General features: G+C 38.8%; 1 protein-coding gene across 1 annotated transcript in view; it reads right to left on the reverse strand.

The window, feature by feature from the left end:
• The window catches only part of LOC126193392 (uncharacterized), a 139070-nt gene that overhangs the window by 23824 nt on the left and 94721 nt on the right, over window positions 1-20525 (reverse strand). Inside the window, exon 5 of the mRNA XM_049932683.1 lies at window positions 11802-11976. Coding sequence (XP_049788640.1) covers window positions 11802-11976 — 175 coding nt within the window. The remainder of the gene's footprint in view (window positions 1-11801; window positions 11977-20525) is intronic.

Raw genomic sequence — 20525 nt, forward strand, 5'->3', positions numbered from 1 at the left:
AATAGTTAAATTGGTGTTATGCCCTAAGTAACATCTCTCACTATGTTGGCCTAAGGACAAGGCTTATTTCACATAGTTATGCTCATTGTTGTCTCTTGGAATTATCTTCTGAGGCAGTGCACATACAGTAAATAGAGTGTTTGTTCAGCAGAAGTTGGCAGTAAGTATAATGTGTAAGGTAAATAAACTGTACAACTTACAAAAACCTTTTTAAGAATCTTGGTATTCTCACACTCACTTCCCAATATATTTATTCCTTAATGGTTTTTGTTGCTGACAATAAAAATCAGTTTCAGATGAACTGTGATTACATACTCACAGTACTTGATACAAAATTAATTTTGATGTAGATTTTGCCTCCTTATCTGAAGTTAAAATTGAGTTATGAGCTCTGGTGGGAACATATAAAACAAGCTTCCACAATACATAAAACAAGGAATTGGGAATCCATATCATTTGAAAAGAAAATTGAAAACATGTTTCTTGTAGAAATTATCAGAGTATCTTGACCAAGGAATTGAAAAGCTGTGTTAAATGCATGGCTAGCAGCAGTGTTCATTGAAAAGTGGCATGACAAGTAATAACGTATTTAAAATGGATTCAGTGTTTGCAGATGTAGATAAATAATTTCTTTGAAAAATACCATTGTAATCAAACAAATAATAAGCTATCAGTAGTAGCTATCTAGTTTGGAATATTTTTGATTCCTCCTGAAATGTGAAAACTGGTATGATGTATACAACAGTAATGATACCAATGAAAACTGTGATAAGGTTATGGCCCCATTTAAGTATTTTAAAAATAGCTTTCCCCAAGAAAACACTACATTTAACTCTTTTCAAAAACAAACATTACTGCCTATTTCAAAAGATATAAACAAATACAAACATAAGTTATTTTAAAAAAATTAAAAAAAATAGAAAATGACAAACTACTCTCTAATTCCATGAGCAAAACTAAAGAATCCTGGCAAATTATAAGAAGAGAAATGGTTGCTAGTTCACACAGCAATATAAGCTGATTGTGAATAACAGTAAACTAACTGATCCTAGACAAATGACTAGCACTTTCAATCATTATTTCTCAAACATAGCACAGCAATTGAAAATTCGCATCTTGACAAACATCTATACTGTAAGGGAGTACAGTCAGATCAAAAAATTCATGCAAATACATTATTTATGTATCCAGTGACACCCCGAGCAATCAAAAATTATAAAAGGATTGTTTAATGAACAGCCAGTGGGTGCTTATGAGATACCAGATGCTATCATCAGAGCTAGTGCAAAATATATTGTGGAACACAAGCAGACAGAGTAAGAGTGGCACATTTCCAAATAGTCTAAAAAGTGCAAAAGTAACACCTCTGCATAAGAATTGTGCAAAATGTGAAGCTGCTAAGGATAGGTCAGTTTCAGTTTTGTCAGGATTCAACAAATTCATGGAAAAATGTTTCTTAGGCGGTTAACAGCTTTTTTAAATAAAGAAAGACTGATAAATGACTCACAACATTGGTTCAGAGCTGGTGGAAAGTCAACCTAGTCTGCAATTTTTATCTTTTTGAATGAAATACTAACAGCAGTGGATGATAAGCAACAGGTATCTGGGATATTTCTTGATCTTTGTAAAGCCTTTGATGTTACTGATCATGACATTCTTTTCCACAACTTAAGTAATCATGAAATTAGAGGCCAGTCTGAAAGGTGGATTCATTTTATCTCAACAATCATCAACAGATTATGAAAATAAAATAAAAAGACATTGAAGACAAAAAATTCTAGTTTTTGCAGTAATGAGCAAAAATTCAAGTAGGAAGACCCAAAGGTCAGTTCTGGGACCTTTTCTATTTCTGCTGTATGTAAATGACTTGGCTGATAAAATACACAATGGAACCACAAAACTCCTTGCAAATGGCACTAATATTCTAATTCAATCAAACAGTGAAGAAAATCGGTAGGAAACTGCAATGTCAGTTATGCACAGTTTAGCACAGTGGCTCAGGATCAATAGGTTCATCATTAATTCTGAAAAAACTGTTGTAGTTAACTTTCACACCATACAAAACCACCATCCTGCAAACCCTGTTTTCATCAATGAAGGAAAAATATGTCTCAATTGTGAACATACAAAATTTTTAGGCATACATATTAAGGAGTGGGAGATGCACCTTAAAACTCTAAATGAAAAACTGAACACACTTACATATACTGTTAGGATTCTCACTCAAAATATAAGCTGCTAATCGTTGGCAACAATGTACCGTGGTAGTGTACAATAATTGCTGATGTACAGAATAATTTCTGATGGGGATTCCACAATTTTTTTTAAAAAAATTTAAAATACAGAAAAAGATTATTGGAGTGATAAAGGGAGCTAAATGCAGGGATTCCTGTGGACCATTTTTAAAAGTCTGAAGATACTACCTCTGCCTTGTTTTGTACATATATGAAATAGTATTTTTTACAATGTACCATGGTAGTGTACAGTCATTGCTGAAGTACAGAATAATTTTTGGATGGGATTCCACAATTTAAAAAAAAGTTAAAATACAGAAAAAGATCATCAGACATTTTCAAACATAACTATGATACAAATGCATATGAAAATAGACAGGAGCTGAAACTACACATTAACACAGTAAGTACAAACTTATGAAAAAGAAGAGAGTATCATACTGGAGTTATGTTGTATAATCAAATGCCCTCTTACTAACAAATGCATACCAACATTAAGTACGTTTCAGGTAAATTTCAAATAGTTCTTGCTTGACCACTGCTTGCAATCTGTCTCTGAATTTCTGGAATATTATAATAAGTAAACCTCAATTAATAAATGTTGTTAATAATGTTTTGTGTCACTTCACTATAAGTTACTTTGTACTGATCATGTAGTCTCACATAATAACTACAGCTGTCATATGTAGAAGCAATGTAGTATGTCAGTTTATATCATTGTACACTTTGATTGTGTTGATCTTGCAGTCCCAATGACTACTGTAATCATAGATTAATTATTTTTACCCTTTTCCTACATCATATGTATAAACAATGTACTAAAAATTATTCTTGGATCAAATGAAATAAATAATATAGGAGGCAGCAAATTTTTGTAAGTAGCAGCTTACTTTCTAGTTTACTTGATTAAATTTAACTGGAATAATCATGAACAGCACTAAGCAGCACAGTAATAGTTAATAGAGTATACAGATTAAGATTCTATGTTTTCAATGTCTTCTGTTAATGTATACATTCACCTAGTCCATATGCCTGAAGGTTTTGCTTCTTGATAGGATCTACGGAACTATGTGATACAATTATTTCATGAAAAATATGTTCCTCACTATCTTGCTAAACGTGAGCCCAACTTGTGGTGTTCTCTGGCACATGTAGGGCTGGGTCTAGAGAATGAAATAATGGAACACAGAAATGTTCTAATGGTTTCTTTATTGGAAGCGGACACAACTACAGTACATATAGTATAGTATAATGTATATAGTAGGATTACACAGGATAGCTTACTAACTTAAGCTGTCCCAGAAAAAAACACTTCTTCTGTCCTTGTGGGCACTACTATTCAAGTGCACCTGGATCTGGTGTGCATACCAAAGCAAAACTAAATACTAACTTGAGGGTGTCCATATCATTTAACATAATACACTTCAGCACATGCATATAAATTGCTGCGGGTGACACACAGTGTGTGCTCACAGCTTGAGGTGTGGACACCAGCATGTCAAAAGGCACTAAGCAGTCTACAACTTGCGAACACACCTGTGCAATCTACATAACTTAGACAAATATATCAGTTCACAGTTATAACCAGACTGGTCACATTCAATGTTATCATGACAACAAAACACTGATGTGCACTTGTAATACAGGGAGAGGTGGATGAAGCGACCATGGATGAATTCACTCTAAGCTTAATCACACACAGCACAAACAATACAACTAAATACTTTGGATGAAATGGTGAGGGAAATGGTGCATTATACGAGAAGTCACAGTTACACACTAATACCATAATGTACATGAAACACAAAAGAAACTGGTAGGTAATAGCTGCTAACCAGGGACTGTACAACTGGTCCTTACTAGTGTAGCGATTTGGCCAAAAATTTTCTGTCAAAATTTCATCTTCTTGGATACACCGAGAAGATAATATGTAATTTTTTTCACCTGTTATTCCTGCTAGTCATTTATTTGCACTCTGGTAGTCCGAATCTATGCATTTCGCTAGTAATTATAACAATGCTGAACATTTGCAAACCCAACAAACACATAATCAGACACCAATTGGCGTTCATCAGTTCAGCTTTACTCCACTCATATTGTATAGCCCCATCCCCTTTTGTCTGCGGAAAGTTTACTTCTAGATGCGACGAGGATTCTCCTGACAGAGACATCATGTACACTATGCACGCATTCAAAAATCAACTTATGATTCATTCAGAAATCAACTTAAAATGTGTTCAAAAATGTACAAAAACCTACAGGGATGCATTTCAAAATCATATGAATAATCGATAGACCAACGTGCGCTGGATGCTAGGCGCTTTGTGAAACAAGTTTTTTTTCCCACAAGAATATGAATTTGACACCCCCATTTCCCAGTAGCATCTAGCTGCTTGCTGCGACTGCTTGCACAACCAACAGGCACATTCCTGTAACCAGAAGTGGGAGAATCTACTACTCAAATGTGACTCAATTGCGCATGCACAGGAGTCCGCTCATTACTGCTAAAATGAATCTAATGTAAACAGTTGTGACTTCATGCTCATCGGAGGCAATTTGTTGTTATGAAGCATTGCTTAGTGTTCCTAAGGCCTCTGACACATTTTGCTGTTGGCAGACGCTTGCATGAGCACTGTGTGTCATTGTTGTATATGGAGCATTTCCTTTGCAATTTAAGTTATTTTCGTTTTTTTCTCTCATTTATGTTTTATTGTTGAAGTATTATTCTGAAGTATGGGGATATAGTAATATCCTTTGGTAGAGTATCTTTTCTTACCAGTCAAAATTACAAAAATTTAACTGAAAACTAAAACAATGAAAAATTCCTGGAATTCTAAAAAATTCCTGGGTTTTTCCCAGTTTTCTCCTGGATGAAAAAAATCCCAGGTATTTCCTGGATCTCCCTGTTGTCCCGAGTCATAAAGCCTGGTCTTCCACCTTTAAGCTCTCAGGTTTTCAAATCTTGTCTGATGCAGTCCCCAACAATCAGTCTTTGCTTCTCATCCAGTGCGGTCAGTCTCCCCTGAACTGTGGCTCTGTGTGACTTTCCTGAAATCTACCCCTTTTCCTAGACCTCTCCAGTCCTTTTTGATCACCTCTCTTCCTTCTACTTCAACCCTTCTGCTGGAAGAAGGAGTCCCTGGCTTCAAAAGTTTGCCAATTACAAGCGTCTTTTATGTGTGTGTTAGCTGCCGCTTGGTGAGTAGATTTTTTATCTATTCCATTAAATTATTTAATCTAACCTGAAGGTTATCCATAGTGTAGTGTTACAGATCAAAAAGCAAAAGGTCATGGGATCAAATACCATTGTGTGTTAAAACTTTGTTTTTATTTTTAAATCTTTATCAAAATGACTGATTATTATTATTTTCATTTAACTGGTTTCAATGAAGTTTTTTAGCTTTAATATTTTGTCCATGATTTTACTCATCTTATTGACTTTCTATTTGCTTTTAATTTTTTTCCTATCATTGTTTTTTTCATTTGGAATCTGCCTCTATCACCTATAACCTGTAAATGAGTTCTAACAAGGGCTGCTCATTGGCTGGTATCGCATCAACTCACATAGCAAAAGCGAGATGTTATAGTTAACATTTCATGCTGAAACTGAATTTTTTCTCTCTTAAGTTTGCTCGTACAGGTCAGCATTAATTTTCCATGAGCAAAGCGAACATAATTAATAGTTCTCCTGCAGTTTACTAATTGCCATATTCTCAGATACATTGCACATCAAGAGATTGTGGTTAGATTAGTACATGAGTACATTCAGGGCTACAAAATGCATTCAGTCATTGAACATTTAATATCAGCTGTGGACAGAGCATCTTGCATTCCCACCAAACCTGATGGCAGTAGCTTTCAACATCACTTCGCATTACATGAACAGCATTTCAGCATTTGTGAAGTGATACACTGTGCTTGCATGTCGTTTTTGACCAAGCGGCAGCTAATGTGGCAACACTGCAGTGTCAAGTGACAGACATCAACTATCAAGTAATTTTAAATAGGTTATAGGAATAATATTATATTTAGGAATAATATTATATTTATAATAATATTATAATAATATTGGCTGGAAGAATGTGGGACACGATATGCTGCACCAACAATTCACACTGTCATGTAGCAGTGTGTTGTGCAGGGAAAGACCATTGATACTGCGTGTTTCGGAAATCAGAATATGTACGTTTTGGAAGGTGACAATAAAACACAACAAAGAAGAAAAAGAAAAGGACAGTCACTGAGTAAAGTAATGTGTTAGGGAATAGTAACAATGAGGAACAGCACTGGGCTGGGGCATGGAAGGAAAGCTATTAGGCAAAATCAATCAATGGAAAGTCTAAGATGGGATAATAACAATATTATGAAAATGACAGATTGCTATTCACCACATTGAGGAGGTGATGAGTTCCAGACAGATGCAGTGAAATGACTGACAACACATTTAAGCTTTTGGACAAAAAAGTCATTCAATTCAGAAATAGAACAACACACACACACACACACACACACACACACACACAAACACACACTAGAGCAGCATATACAATTTCACTTCAGAAAACTCTCCAACCTGTTCATCTCCTGCTTTCAACTTGTACTACCACTACCTGCCACCTCTATAAGTGCTTCCATCAAACCTCCCCCGCAGCCCCTCAGAGCTGACAAACCCTGCCTTGCAGACCTGCTACATCTACTATGCTGTCAGAAACTCACTCCCAACACCATCCAGGATCCAAACAAACCCAAAACACTGCCATCAGCCTTTCCTCCAAAAGCCTCAGTACCACAGAAGAATCAGTCCTTTCTAAGAGCTGTATCTTTTACCCCACTCTTATATTCAATAAAGCTGGACTTGTTAAAGAACTTCTCTCCTTCTTCCATTCCCTATGATGGAAACACTTTTTTGCTGCTAACCTAACAATCAAACTCAATCCAAAGCCAATGTTGAACCTTCCTGACACATTTCACTCCTTCACCCAACCCTGATCATCCCCCAGTGCCCCTCAACCATCCCTGTTAACATTCCAGAATTGCTTAACCTCTCAACATGGAAATCAATCTCACATCTGCAGAAAGAATTGCAATCCACCACCTAAAAACTGATCCTGATCTTATAATCATACCTGCCAACAAATGTGGCACCACTGCATTTTTTGAACCTCAGGGATCACTTGGTTGAGAAACTATGTCAGCTGACAGATTTGTCCATCTATAAAACCTGCCACAGTGACCCCATTTTAGAAATCTAGCATGATCTCTAATCCCTCCTCAAATCCTAAGGTCCATCCCAGAACCTCTCCTCTGAGTCTCTCTCTCTCTCTCTCTCTCTCTCTCTCTCTCTCTCTCTCTCTCTCTCCCTCTCTCTCCCCCCTCACCCTCACCACTCCCTTCATTCCTACCATCTACATGCTTACTAAAGTACATAAACACAAACAACCAGAATGCCCTGTTGTGGCCAGTTACTATGCCTCCACAGAGGATCAACACTTTAGCCTCTTACATGTAACCTATCCCCCTTCAAAAATGACACCAATAATTTCCTCTAGCAACTCTCCATAGTTCCTGTACCTTTATCACACGGCACTCTGCTCATCACTGTCAATGAAACCTCCCTCTACAATAACATCTCCAATGCCCATGGTCTACAACTTTCTTCCTATATCCTCACCCCCAATTATTTCTACTTTGAAGCCATCGTCTACAAACAAATCCATGGTACAGCACTGGGCATCCACATGACTCGATCCTATACCAACATATTCAGCAGCCATCTGAAGAATCCTTCCTAATCATGCAGAATCCCAAAGCCCTCATCTGGTTCACATTCACTGATGATATCTTAGTGATCTGAACCCAGCATGACAACACCCTATCCACATTCCTCCAGAACCTCAATACCTTCTCCCCTGTTCATTTCACCTGAATCCAACAAGCCACCTCCACTTCAAGAATGGCCACATCAGTGTCTTTGTCTGCATCAAACCTATCAATCACCAACAATATCTCAGCTTTGAAGGCTGCTACCCAATCCATATCAAGAAGTCTCTTCCATACAGCTGCTCATGGTCATTGCATCTGTAATGATGAGCAGTCCCTCTCTTAGTAAGCAAAGGGTCCCATTGAAGCCTTCACAGACCAAAATTAGCCTCCCATCCTTGTTCAGAAACAGATTTCCTATGTACTGTCTCTCCAGTCACCCACCACCTCCCACAGTCACCCACTGTCTGGCCAAGAATGAGCACACCTCTCATGACTAAGTACCATCCAGGATTGGATAAAATGAAACACATTCTCTGCCAGTTTCAGTCACCTCTCATCATGCCCTAACGTGAGGAATTTTGTATGAACTATCCTCTCAACCCCACCCACAGTGTTATTTCACCACCCACAAAATCTGCACAAGATCCTTGTCCAACCCCACTGCACCCCTAACCCCAACCCATTGCCTCACAGCTCATATCCCTGCAGTAGACCTAGATGCAAGACCTGTCCCATACATCCTTCCACTATCACCTGCTCCACTCCTGTTATAGGCTTCTTGTATCCCATCAAAGACAAGGCTATCTCTGAAAGCAGCCATGCAGTCTACAAACTAAGTTGCAACCATTGTGCTGCTTTCCACGTTACTATGACAACTAACAAGCTATCTGTCCATATGAACGGCCCCCAACAAACTGCAGCTAAGAGACAGCTGTGCCACCCAGTTGCTGAACACATTATCCAGCACGCTGCACTTCACTTCGGTGATAACTTCACAGCTTGTGCTATCTGGATCCTTCCTACCAACATCAGCTTTTTTCGAATTGTACAAGTGAAAACTCTCCTTACAACATATCCTTTGTTTCCATAAACCCCAGGGCCTCAATCTTCGTTAGTCCCGGTCCACTGCCTACTGACTCCAGCACTTCACATGCCCTCTATTCCATTAGTGTGCCTACTAACTGCTCCTCTTCTCTATGTCTCTGCTGTCCAATTGCCTCCCCCTCCTCCAAGCACAACCTCTCAGTACTGCACTAGCCCTGTCTTGTCCCCACCACATCCCTCCATTCTCTCACAGGCAGTACAACATCCCCTATTACTATGCAGCTATCCCTCCCGCCCCAGCCAATGACTCCTTACCCCCACCACCCACCCCAACTGGACTCATGTCAGATGCACTCGGAATTAATCCTAAGCAGCTGAAGACAGTGATCATGTAAGTGTCATTCATGCTTTCGTGAATGTGTATATGTTTTCTGTTTCTGAAGAATGAGTGAAAGCTTGAATGTCTAGCAGTCTTTTCATTGTGCCTGTCTGCAACTCAACACCTTCTCTACATAGTCAGCAGTGATCCATCTTCTTCTTTTTCTTGTGATTATGTCCAACATCAGTATTGGGTCAGCATGGTTATTAATGGATTTGGCATGATTCTTACTATTATCACCCTGCTACCACCCAGGACAGAATCTATGCATAACAACTTTCAGATGTTGTGTTATTCACGTGAAAGTAGGTGAAAGTTTTATAAATGTTTATGAAGTTGTGTAACTGAGGAGGGACTTCGGAAACAGCTCTGTATTAACCTAGTGAGATAAGGGAAACCACCTAAAAACCACATCCAGGCTGCTCGGCACACCGACCTCTGTTGTTAATCTGATGGGTAGATTTAATCTGGAGTAAGCACACCTCTTCATCCGAGTAGCAGCAGTTAAGCACACACAGCTACCTGGGCTGGTGAGTCTCAATCTATCCTTTTCGTAATTTTGTTGCTATTCCATCCTGGACTTTCCATTGTTTGTTATGGTCTTAAGTTACATGCGTTTATATAAATCCTTCATGAACCTTCCATTAACTATCATCTCAGTCTTCTTGCCACTTAGAATTCAGCAAACATCTTCTTCAGTCCACCTACCATGTCCCACATATTTCTGTCAAATTTTCATTGTACGATTAATTACATCTGCTATTTGTTTGCTCACCTGTCTCTCACAGTAATTCCTAACAAGCATCTCCCAACTGCTGGCTCAGCAACTCTCACTTTGTTACATTAAATATCCATGCCAGCTAATGAGTGAGGTGGCACAGTGTTTAACACACAGGACTTGCATTTGGGAGGATGATGGTTCAAACTGGATTGAGGTTTCCTACGATTTCCCTAAATGGCTTCAGCCAAATGGCAGAATAGTGCCTTTGAAAGGGCACAGCCAACTTTCTTCCCCATCCGTCCTTAATCCGATGGGACCAATGACCTAGCTGTTTGGTCCCCTCTCCCAAATCAGCCAACCAACTATGCCTGACTGTCACTAGTCAATACACACAGCATACACTCTGATTGAGAACACTCCATTTCAGACATATTCAAAGCTATATTTGAAACTCCTGTTTACCTTACTACTAGACCATTTTTACTGTTCTGTTGCTTTTTCTATTCACCCATTGTTTTCTTCATTTAGCCTAAACACCGTATAAAATCACATACTCTGGCTCTGTGACTTCATGTATATTATTTTATTCTGAATATGTTGTTTACAAATAATTTTCATCTTATTGAGTTAGATGTTCAAATCTGATACCAGACATGCTCTATTAAATTCTTACATTAAATGCTGAAGTTTTATTCCAGTTTAAGTAAACAGTGCCATTTTGTCAACAAAACAAAATTGGTTTAGATATGTTCAAGTAGCAGTGATTTTTTTCTGTTTTCCTAGTTTAAGGACCTGAATGCATCCTCTAGGATTAATGGGAACAGTTTTCACATAATGGGATCTCCTTTTATAACTCCTCTTTCAATTCTAAATGCAGTCTGACTAACCTTTTTATACAAGTATTTTTGGTAGAATGTGATAATATTTGTAAAAATCTTAAAATATCATTTTATTTACATAATTGTATATGATATATTGAATATAGTGCAAATATATGGAATGACACAAGAGTAATGGTCACTATTCAGAGATATGACAGGAACAATCATTCAAAGCAAAAAAAATCTAGTAATCGTAGACTCTATAATGCATACCTTAAGAGCTATGAATACTTCTTCATCTTCAATTGTGTGAAACAAATCTCTTCTACTGTGAGCTCTTTGCTTTCCAAATTTTGGGAGGAGGTAGTATGGACCAAAACAATAAAAAATGTTGAGTAAATGTGGGCTCTAAAGTGTGTACCTTAAGAGCTATAGGCAATTGTTCATCTTCGATACTCTAAAACACATCTCTTCCACTGAGCAAGTGCTCTGAAAGTATATATTTTAGAGCCCATGGTTTTTTTTTTTTTTTCTCCCCCATACTAGCTCCTCTGTAAATGCGGAAAGAATAGAGGTTGCAGTAGAAGAGATTTTTTACAGTGACAGAGACAAACAAGTGCTCAAATCTTATAATCCAATGTTTAATTGAAGTTTTTGCTTCAACTGAGTGTTCCTGTCATATCTCTAAATACTGACCATTCCTCCTGGGGCACTGTATATAGCTTGTGCACATATATTAGAGGTGTGACTTTACTCCTCATATGAAGATCTGGTACACTATTGGGACATAAAAATGGAACTATTTCAAAGAGGAAACGTATTTGAGAAATTTATAATACCTTGTAATCCTGTATAAGTTGCAGAAATGTGTCTATGTCAAATTGTGTCATGATTATCATGGCAACACCTTCGTCAAAGCATCCAATCATTATGTGAAGACCAAAAGCATGAAAGAATGGCAGATAAGCAACCATTTCTTTTCCATATTCTTCATCTGGATTAAAATCAGGATGTCTGTTTACAATGAAATCAATACCCTTCATTAAAAAAAATAGCACTCCTAAATTTCAACAAACATTAGGCATAATCTTAAGTTACATATATTACATAATAGACACTGCAAAATCATGAAACAATCTATTTAAGAATACCTTAAAATAACAATTTTTTACAGTATATGTGTATTAAAGTATACATAATTAATTATTTATAAATCAAATAATTATTTTTCATCTATTATGCAATTATGTCTGCTTTTAGACTTGGCATTAAAAATAAGCAACTTAAATACTAAGATGGTATCTGGTGGATTTGACCTCCCTTGTTGTAAGAAGAATATTGATTAAGAAGAAGGCAGATTGGTAGAAAATTTGTTTTTTTTGTGTAAAACTCTGGAAAATGAGTGTATTGTCATAATATAATTCTTTTCAGTTTCATGCCTATTGTACTTGTGACAATGAGGTATCATCAGTTTCTTTGTTGTTTTGTCATTTTTCTCATGTTCATTCCCTCTGTGGTATTTTGATAAAACTAAATTTAAAAAAATAAAAATTTGTTCCATTATTTTATATTCCTATTCTTCTCCTTACTTGGTTGTTCTCTTTTCATATTTGATTTTAATAATCTTCTTTGAGATTTTATGCTCCTGTATTTTTTATGTGTGAAGGGATCACTCTTTCTTCATCATTCATAGCATCTAATGAGGTAATTTGAGATTTTCACAAATTTCATGCAAACTCAACTCAAATGTCTTCCATTTAACCTAATGTTCAGATTTTGACTATCCAAAATATTATAGGTAAGATAAATATTATTGCACCTGCTATGATGCAGCACACTCTTAATTACACAGAAAATATGAATACACTATCACCATTTGATAGCTTCAGTTCTCATCAAGTTATCTTAAATTACATAACACACCTAGAAAAGAATCCAGACAGTGCATGGTCAAGCAAATATATCAATAATCAATAGACCAGCAATAAAAAAATGTAATCTAGTTGAAATAAAGTAAACAACCAGGTCATGAAGTATGGTGAGGTGTAGGCTTCACCACATGATTCAAAGTGTCTTGCAGCTGCCCGGCAGCTGGACTTTATCTCCTGCTTGACGTCAGCAGCCAGGCCCATGTGATGGTCAGTTAATACACCTTACCAGCTGCTGTTGGTGTCATTGACACCAGATATTGCAAGGTATTAAGCTCATAGTAAGATGATATAAATAGAGGTTGATAAGCCAAAACATTGTGACCACTGGCTGCCGCAACATTTGATGCCACCTGGTGGCACTGCAGGCACATAACATGGTAGCAAAAGTAGGCAAGCAGAGCAGACATTGATGAGGAATTGCCCTAACGAAGATGTGGACTGGAAATGGACAACTATGCACTAAATGGTGGAGATGTCCATGACTCTTCACAGAATGTTGGGTTCAGACGCTAGTCTGCTCTATAAATTAGGATAGATGGTGATCTGTGGCACCTCTCCCAAAAGAGCACAATGCTGGTGCATACACAAGTGTTTCAGAGCACATAGTTTATTTTACATTGTTGAACATGGATCTGTGCAGCATACCACCCCTACGTGTTCACATGTTGACCCAACAACATCATCAATTATGACTGCAGTGGCCATGGGACCATTGGGATTCGAATTTTTATCAATGGAAATGTGTCGACTGTTCCAGTGAATCATGTTTTCGCTACACTAGATTGATGGTCGTCTTCACAAATGGCATCATTCAAGTGAATAGCAGCTTGAAATGTGCAGTGTGCCATGGTGCAGGCTATTGGGAGCAATATTATGCTATGGGAGACATTCTCCTATGCTTGCATGGGACCTGTGGTAGTAACTGAAGACTGCTGATAGCTGTGAACCACCTGCATCCCTTCATGCTTGATATCTACCCTCATGGCAATTTCATACTTCAGCAGTATAATTGTCCATGTCTTGGAGCCAGAATGATGCTACAATGGTTTGAGGAGCATTATAGTAAACTCATGTTGATGATGTAGTGACCAAATTTGCCTGATGTAAATCCTATGGACCCCTAACTGGGTTGCTATATGGTGTCATCACTGTGTACACAAACCAGGGGCCTGTTATTTATGCGAATTACATGACCTGTGTGTAAACATCTAATGCCACATACCTCAACAAACCTACCAACATACTCTCACATCCTTGACATGCAGAATCAGTGATGTATTTCATTTCAAAATGGACAGACAAGCTATTAAGCAGGTGGTCATAATGTTTTGACTCATCAACATAGCGTACCCCCTACTTAAATTGGAAAGTAAGGTCAGAAGTGCCCCTGTTGCTGTTGTGATTTCTGTACCAGTAGCAATTAGGTGTTAATGAGCATGACATCTAAATATTCACTGTCCATCTTAACACCTCATATTGCTGTATCCTCTCTGCTTCCAGTGAGAGTGTGGTGCTGAGGTGGTATTCCAGTCTCTAAGCCAGTACTTGAAGTCAGCAGTGCTGGGGATGGAAAACAATCCCATTCCATAGGGGACCAGCTCCTACAGCACTTAACCTAGCAATATAGGTCTGCCAGGCATCAAGCATAATCTGGAAGAGATGGTGGTTGTCTTGAACATAAAGCTGCCAAGTGGGGGCACAGCTGGTTGGCAAGCCATACATGCATGGCTCCATTGGCATCCACAGTGAACATATGTCACCACTGGGTGGCTCTAATGATTCCTAGTATCCATCCTGGAACTCTCATATAGGTTTGAGTCCAGTCATCTGTGCCCAGTAAATAGGCAACAGCTGGGCTGTCGTGTGCATGCTGTAGGTCCCAGAGGGTGCAGACTCAGTGGCTATCCTGCAGTTGTACCAGGATGTGCCCCTATATTGGTGTAGTCCCATAGGATGCCAGGAACTGGATCAGGATGTTGGCCTTTTGTACAGCATCTCCACATCTGCATCTCAAAGGTGCAGACAAACTGCTTGTCTACACCATTGGAGAATGGATAGAATGGTGCCATTGTCAGATGTATTATTCAGTACTGAGAGCAGAAATTCTAAAGTATACTGGATGAAAATTGAGGGCCATTGTCTGACGTGATTGTTTTAGGGCTCCTTCAGTGGCCAGTATTTTCTGCAAAGCACTTTTTTCACCTTGCTGTGTTATTTGATGTTTGAACTACACAAAGAAACTTGGAAAGTGAGTCTACATTGTTGAATCAAATCTCTCTGAGGAAGGGGCTAGTAAGACCATGTGGATGTACTCCCCCAGGCACTGCAGTGTTGAACAGGCATGGAACCATGCGGGGTACTGACTAAATAGACATGCAGGTCTTGCAGCAGGGGGCTACCCTTTCACTGTCCTGTGTCACAGTAGGCATGTTACTTTGTGAGTGCCTTCATAAGTCTCATCCCCCAGTGGTGAGCATGCAGGAGGTTTATGACATGCTGATGACCACCTGGCAGGCATCATTGTCTGATGCCAGTACCAGTTTTTGTTGTAATATCTAGATCCTGTTTCTCAGGGAAAAATATGTTTGGAGTTCTGCAAGGAGGTTGGGTGGGAGACTTTGTGGCCAACATTGGTGAATTTATTTGAAGATTTGTTTGAGGATAAGGCCTTCAGCTGTATCCTTCACAACAGTGGACGAAGAGTCAGGGAATTTTTGTAGACAATTTTTTAAGGTATCATTTATTCAGAAGCACAGTGTTTCCTGAAAGCCAAATGTGGGATCTGTTCACATAGATTGTCTGGATAGGACATTAGCATTGGCATGTTGTGGCATTGGTCAATAGTGAATTGAATAATTGTAGTTGCTGAGGAATAGCATGCAGTGTTGTAGTCATTGTATCACTCTTTTTCTTCCCCCCCCCCCCCTCTCCTTTTAACACAGTTCTTAGGACCAAACAAGGAAATTAGTGGTTTGTGGTACATTATGATGTGAAATTTTGACCATAAGGAATGTTATGGAACTTCCGAATGCCAAAAATGATAGCCAGTGCTTATTTCTCAATTTGTGAGTAGTTTATCAGGCATGAAGTGAGTCTTTTAGATTCATATACATGGCCCACACACATTAATGTGTCCACTGCCTATGTTGACATCAAGGTGCAATAACCAATCATAGACAGCAGGTGGCAGTACAAGCAGTGGGGTCTTCATAAAGTGTGTCAGGAGCTGTGGAAAACAGTGCAGACATTGTCGTAATGTGGGAATGGAGCAGTTCATCTGATGTCCAAAAGGGTATGATTTTATTAGCTTCTGAGCCAAGGGTGGAAGCATTTCCAAAATCATTAAATTTGTTAACTGTTCATTTGCTACCTTGCTAAAGCATATCGTCCATGGCTAAATGGTGCTACCCAAAACCAATGCTGAGACAGCTGTGCCACAAATGACAGTGGTGAATGACAGCTGTGGAGGTGTGATTGGGCAACTGTTGAGAAACTGATTACCCACATGAATCAAGGGGCTACCAACAGTGACTCCTCAATGATCGTTCAGAAAATGTTGTTTCTTATGGACCTCTGCAGCAAGCATTTTGTTTACACTGCCATGCTGACTGCTGTTCATCAGAGTTGAAGGCTGGATTTTGCATGTCATTACTGCAACTGGTTGTTCACTGAGTGGCAACAGGTGGCTTTCTCAGACGAATCATGTTTTCTGCTCCATCGGACAGATGGCTGTTGATGTGTACAGTGTGAAATGCCTGAAAGCAAACATTCTGCATGAGTTATGGTCTGGGAAATGTTTTCATAGCATTCCCTGGGTGATCACATCATTATGGAAGGCACAATGGACCAACAAACGTCTACCCCTACATGCAGTTCACTTTTTCTCAGCATGTTGGCATCTACCAGCAAGACAATGCATGTGTCAAACACCTTCCAGTGTGGTTTGGAGAATACCAGGGTGTATTTACATCACCCTGGTCACTAAACTCTCCAGATTTAAACCCTATCAAGAATCTGTTAGATCATATCAATCTCGCTGTTGACACCGTGGGTCCTCAACTGAGAAACCTTGCACAGCTGGCCACAGCAATGGCATCAGCATGGCTCCATATCCCTCTTAGTACCTTCCAGAACCTCGCTAATCTCTTACTGCACATCTTGCAATGGTCCATACTGTAAAAGGTGATTATTCGGGCTTTTGAAAGGTGATCACATTAATGTGACCGAACAGTGTACGAGGTCTGTTCAAGAAGTACTGGAACTTTGTCCAAAAAATTTTTCTGTGAAACTTCCTGGCAGATTAAAACTGTGTGCCGGACCATGACTTGAACTTGGGACTTTGCCTTTCGCGGGCAAGTGCTCTACCATCTGAGTTACCCAAGCACGAATCACGCCCCGTCCTCCCGAGGAAGTTTCATATCAACACACTCTCCACTGCAGAGTGAAAATCTCATTCTGGAATTTTTCTGTGCTTACCTTTGAAATACTCTCCTCCACAATTGATACACCACTCCCAATGCTGTTTCCACTTTTGGAAGCAGTCTTGGTATGCCTCTTGCTGGATTGCATGAAGCACCATCTGTGAATTTCCTTTTATCTCATCTGTCATTGCAAATCTTTGTCCTATCAATGAGGTTTTCAATACTGGAAAAGAAAAGGATCTGCAGGGGCCAGGTCTGGAGAGTACAGAAGATGAGGCAGCACAGTGATTTCGTTTTTTTTTTTTGTGCAATAGTCATGCATCAAAATGGATGCATGTGCAGGTGCATTATCATGATGCAAGAGACATTAATTGTCTCTATACATTTCAAGCCATTTCTGTTTCACATTTTATCACAGGCATCGCAACATATCCCGATAGTACCATCAGTTAATATCTAGTTCCTGTTGCATGAATTCATGATGAACTACTCCTTTAAAGTCAAAGAAAACTATCAGCATGGCATTGAGATGTGACCTGACCTGACAAACTTTTTTTGGTCTTGGAGAATATTTCCTGACTCACTGTGAAGACAGAACCTCGGTCTCAACATCATAACCATAGATCCACATCTCACCACCAATTATGATTATTTTAAGGAACATATTGTTCTCATTTGTGCGATCCAAAATCTCTTCACAGATTGTGAGATGAAGGTCTTTCTGGTCTTGACTTGTAGGCCATGGGCCAAACTTGATGGCAACATGATGCATTCCTAGATGCTGTGTCAGGATTTCATGACTTGATCCAACTGAAATGTTACATTCTTCTGCAATGTCTCTGACAGTCTGGCTTTGATCAGCATGCAGAATTCCTGTGATGTTCCTGATGTGAGCATCATTGGTAGGTGTCAAAGGGCATCCTGAATGAGAGCCATATTTAACTTCAATCCAAATGTGAACCATGTGTAACACTGAGTATGTATTAAGCACTCATTACCATAGGCTTTCTGCATCACTTGGTGTGTATCTTGAAAGGTCTTCTTGAGTTTCATGCAATATTTAATGCAGTTACATTGCTTCTCTAAGCCTGCAATCTCAAAATTTGCAAACTTTGTCACACAACGTTCTACTCAATACAGCACTAAACAATTACTAACAGACATACAACAATGAAGCTCCTAGCAGTTACACATTAAATACAGGCATGTGCAAGAATGCCAACTGTATTTTGCTCCAACACATCATAGGCACAAAACAACGAATGTTCCGGAATTTTTTGAACACACCTCATATGATGCCAACCATTGCTTTTGTGAGAAAGAATGGTGCTGATGCCATGCTGAGACATGTCACTGACCAGCGCAAGACATTTGATTTTATATTACGTTTAAATTTGTGAAAAGCCCCCTGACACTGCTGTGACCATTCATATTTTGCACCTTCGTTGCATAGTTTGTTAAGGAGTCTGGTGATCTGGATGGTATTTGATTATATTTTGCAGCATCAATTCTTTTGCTGAGGAATGACTGATGGCTTTTTTAAATTTGTAGACCTGGATTTTTCCTATGATTCCATAAGTTGCTGGGTCAACTGAAATCCTTTACAAATAAATATGTGACCTAAATACTCCACCTGTTCTTGAAATAATTTGCACTTTCGTAGGTTCCATTTTAAGCCATTTTGTTGTAGTGTCTGGAAAAGAAGGTGTAGGTACACTATATGTTGCTCCTTTGTAGCACCTCTTACTAATATATTATTGAGATGATTGACTGTTTCACAATGTTTGGAATCAACTGGTGCACTATCAATTCTGAAAAATACCCTACTGTATGTATACAATCCAAATAGAGTATTGATGACCATGAATTGATGGGACTGTTTGTCTGGTGGCAACTGTAACTAAGCTTAAGAGAGATCCATTTTGCAGAAGTACTGTCTACCTGATAGTCTTGACATCATCTCATATGGCCTTCAAATAGGATAAATGGCAATCTGTGATTGTGCATTTATAGTTGGTCTTAAGTTAGCACAAACATGTTAGGAACTATTTGGTTTTCGTAACACTACCAATAGTGTTACCCATTGATTGGATGTGGCAGGTGTGTGAATGTTTTCTTTCACAAAAAGATTTAATTTGTACTTGATGTCATCTCAAAATGCTGCTGGTACTGGTCTGCCTCTAAAGTAATGAGATGCTGCAGAAGACTTTAGCTGAATGCGAGTTATATAATAGTTCTTACACCCTCAGCCTGGTGAAAGTAGGTCTGAAAATTGGTGCATAGTGAGTCAAGATCATGGTTCAACTGCCCATACAGTGTTGCTGTTGACTGCTATATTTAAATCCACAGATGAAAAAGTGTCCATTCCAAAAGTGTTTTTTGTCCATTGTGACTGCATAACTAGGAAATAAATTGGATGGCTGACTCTTTTGTACAGTGCCATCACTGTGCATTTAGCATGCAAAAGTATGCAGTGGGGTTGTAAAATTTGTGATATCACCTGTAGAGACAGAGACCCAATCTGAGTATAGATTTCCTCATCTATAGTAGAAACTGGGGAACTGGAACAGAAAAGAAATTTTATTATGTGTTTGTTGATTGTTAGTGGGAGAGAGAACTTTTGCAGGAAAAGGTTCAACTGTGGCTGTAATGTGCTTATAGTGCTGGGGTGTTGTTGGGGTAACACAGTGCCTCTTTTACAGCCTTCTGCCACATATCCTTACTTACAGCACTGTGCACAACATGTTTCACTGTACAGGCCCTGAGTGCATGCATATTTAGCAAAACAATCTGTGCAGCCTCAATACTGCTTCCTGTTGTTGTAGTGAGGTTGGGTGGTAGATGGAGTATGTGAAGACTGGAGTCAAGTTTTGTGCCAGTGGTGATGTGCTGTTTGGGCTTTGTCCCTAAATGAGCATTTGGATTCAATCCTGAGTTGGATGACAAAGATGACCTTGATGAGTTCTGATCACACTTACTGGGGTGTGTATGGGATTGCTGTGTTACACATTCAACCTAACTCGCATCAAAATTTTGCTATCCTGCATTCAATCTTTTAAGCAGTTTTACATAAGATATGCTGCCTTCCTCAAAATAGTGCCATGCTACAGGTGGAATTTCGAATGTTTTTGACAGTAGGATTTGTTTACTGCAATGCTTGTGAACAAACTTCTTTATAGGGTGCATTTTTAATTATTATATTACCCACTAA

Source organism: Schistocerca nitens, chromosome 1 (assembly GCF_023898315.1).
Source record: "Schistocerca nitens isolate TAMUIC-IGC-003100 chromosome 1, iqSchNite1.1, whole genome shotgun sequence".
In the NCBI taxonomy this organism is placed as follows: Eukaryota; Metazoa; Arthropoda; class Insecta; order Orthoptera; family Acrididae; genus Schistocerca; species Schistocerca nitens.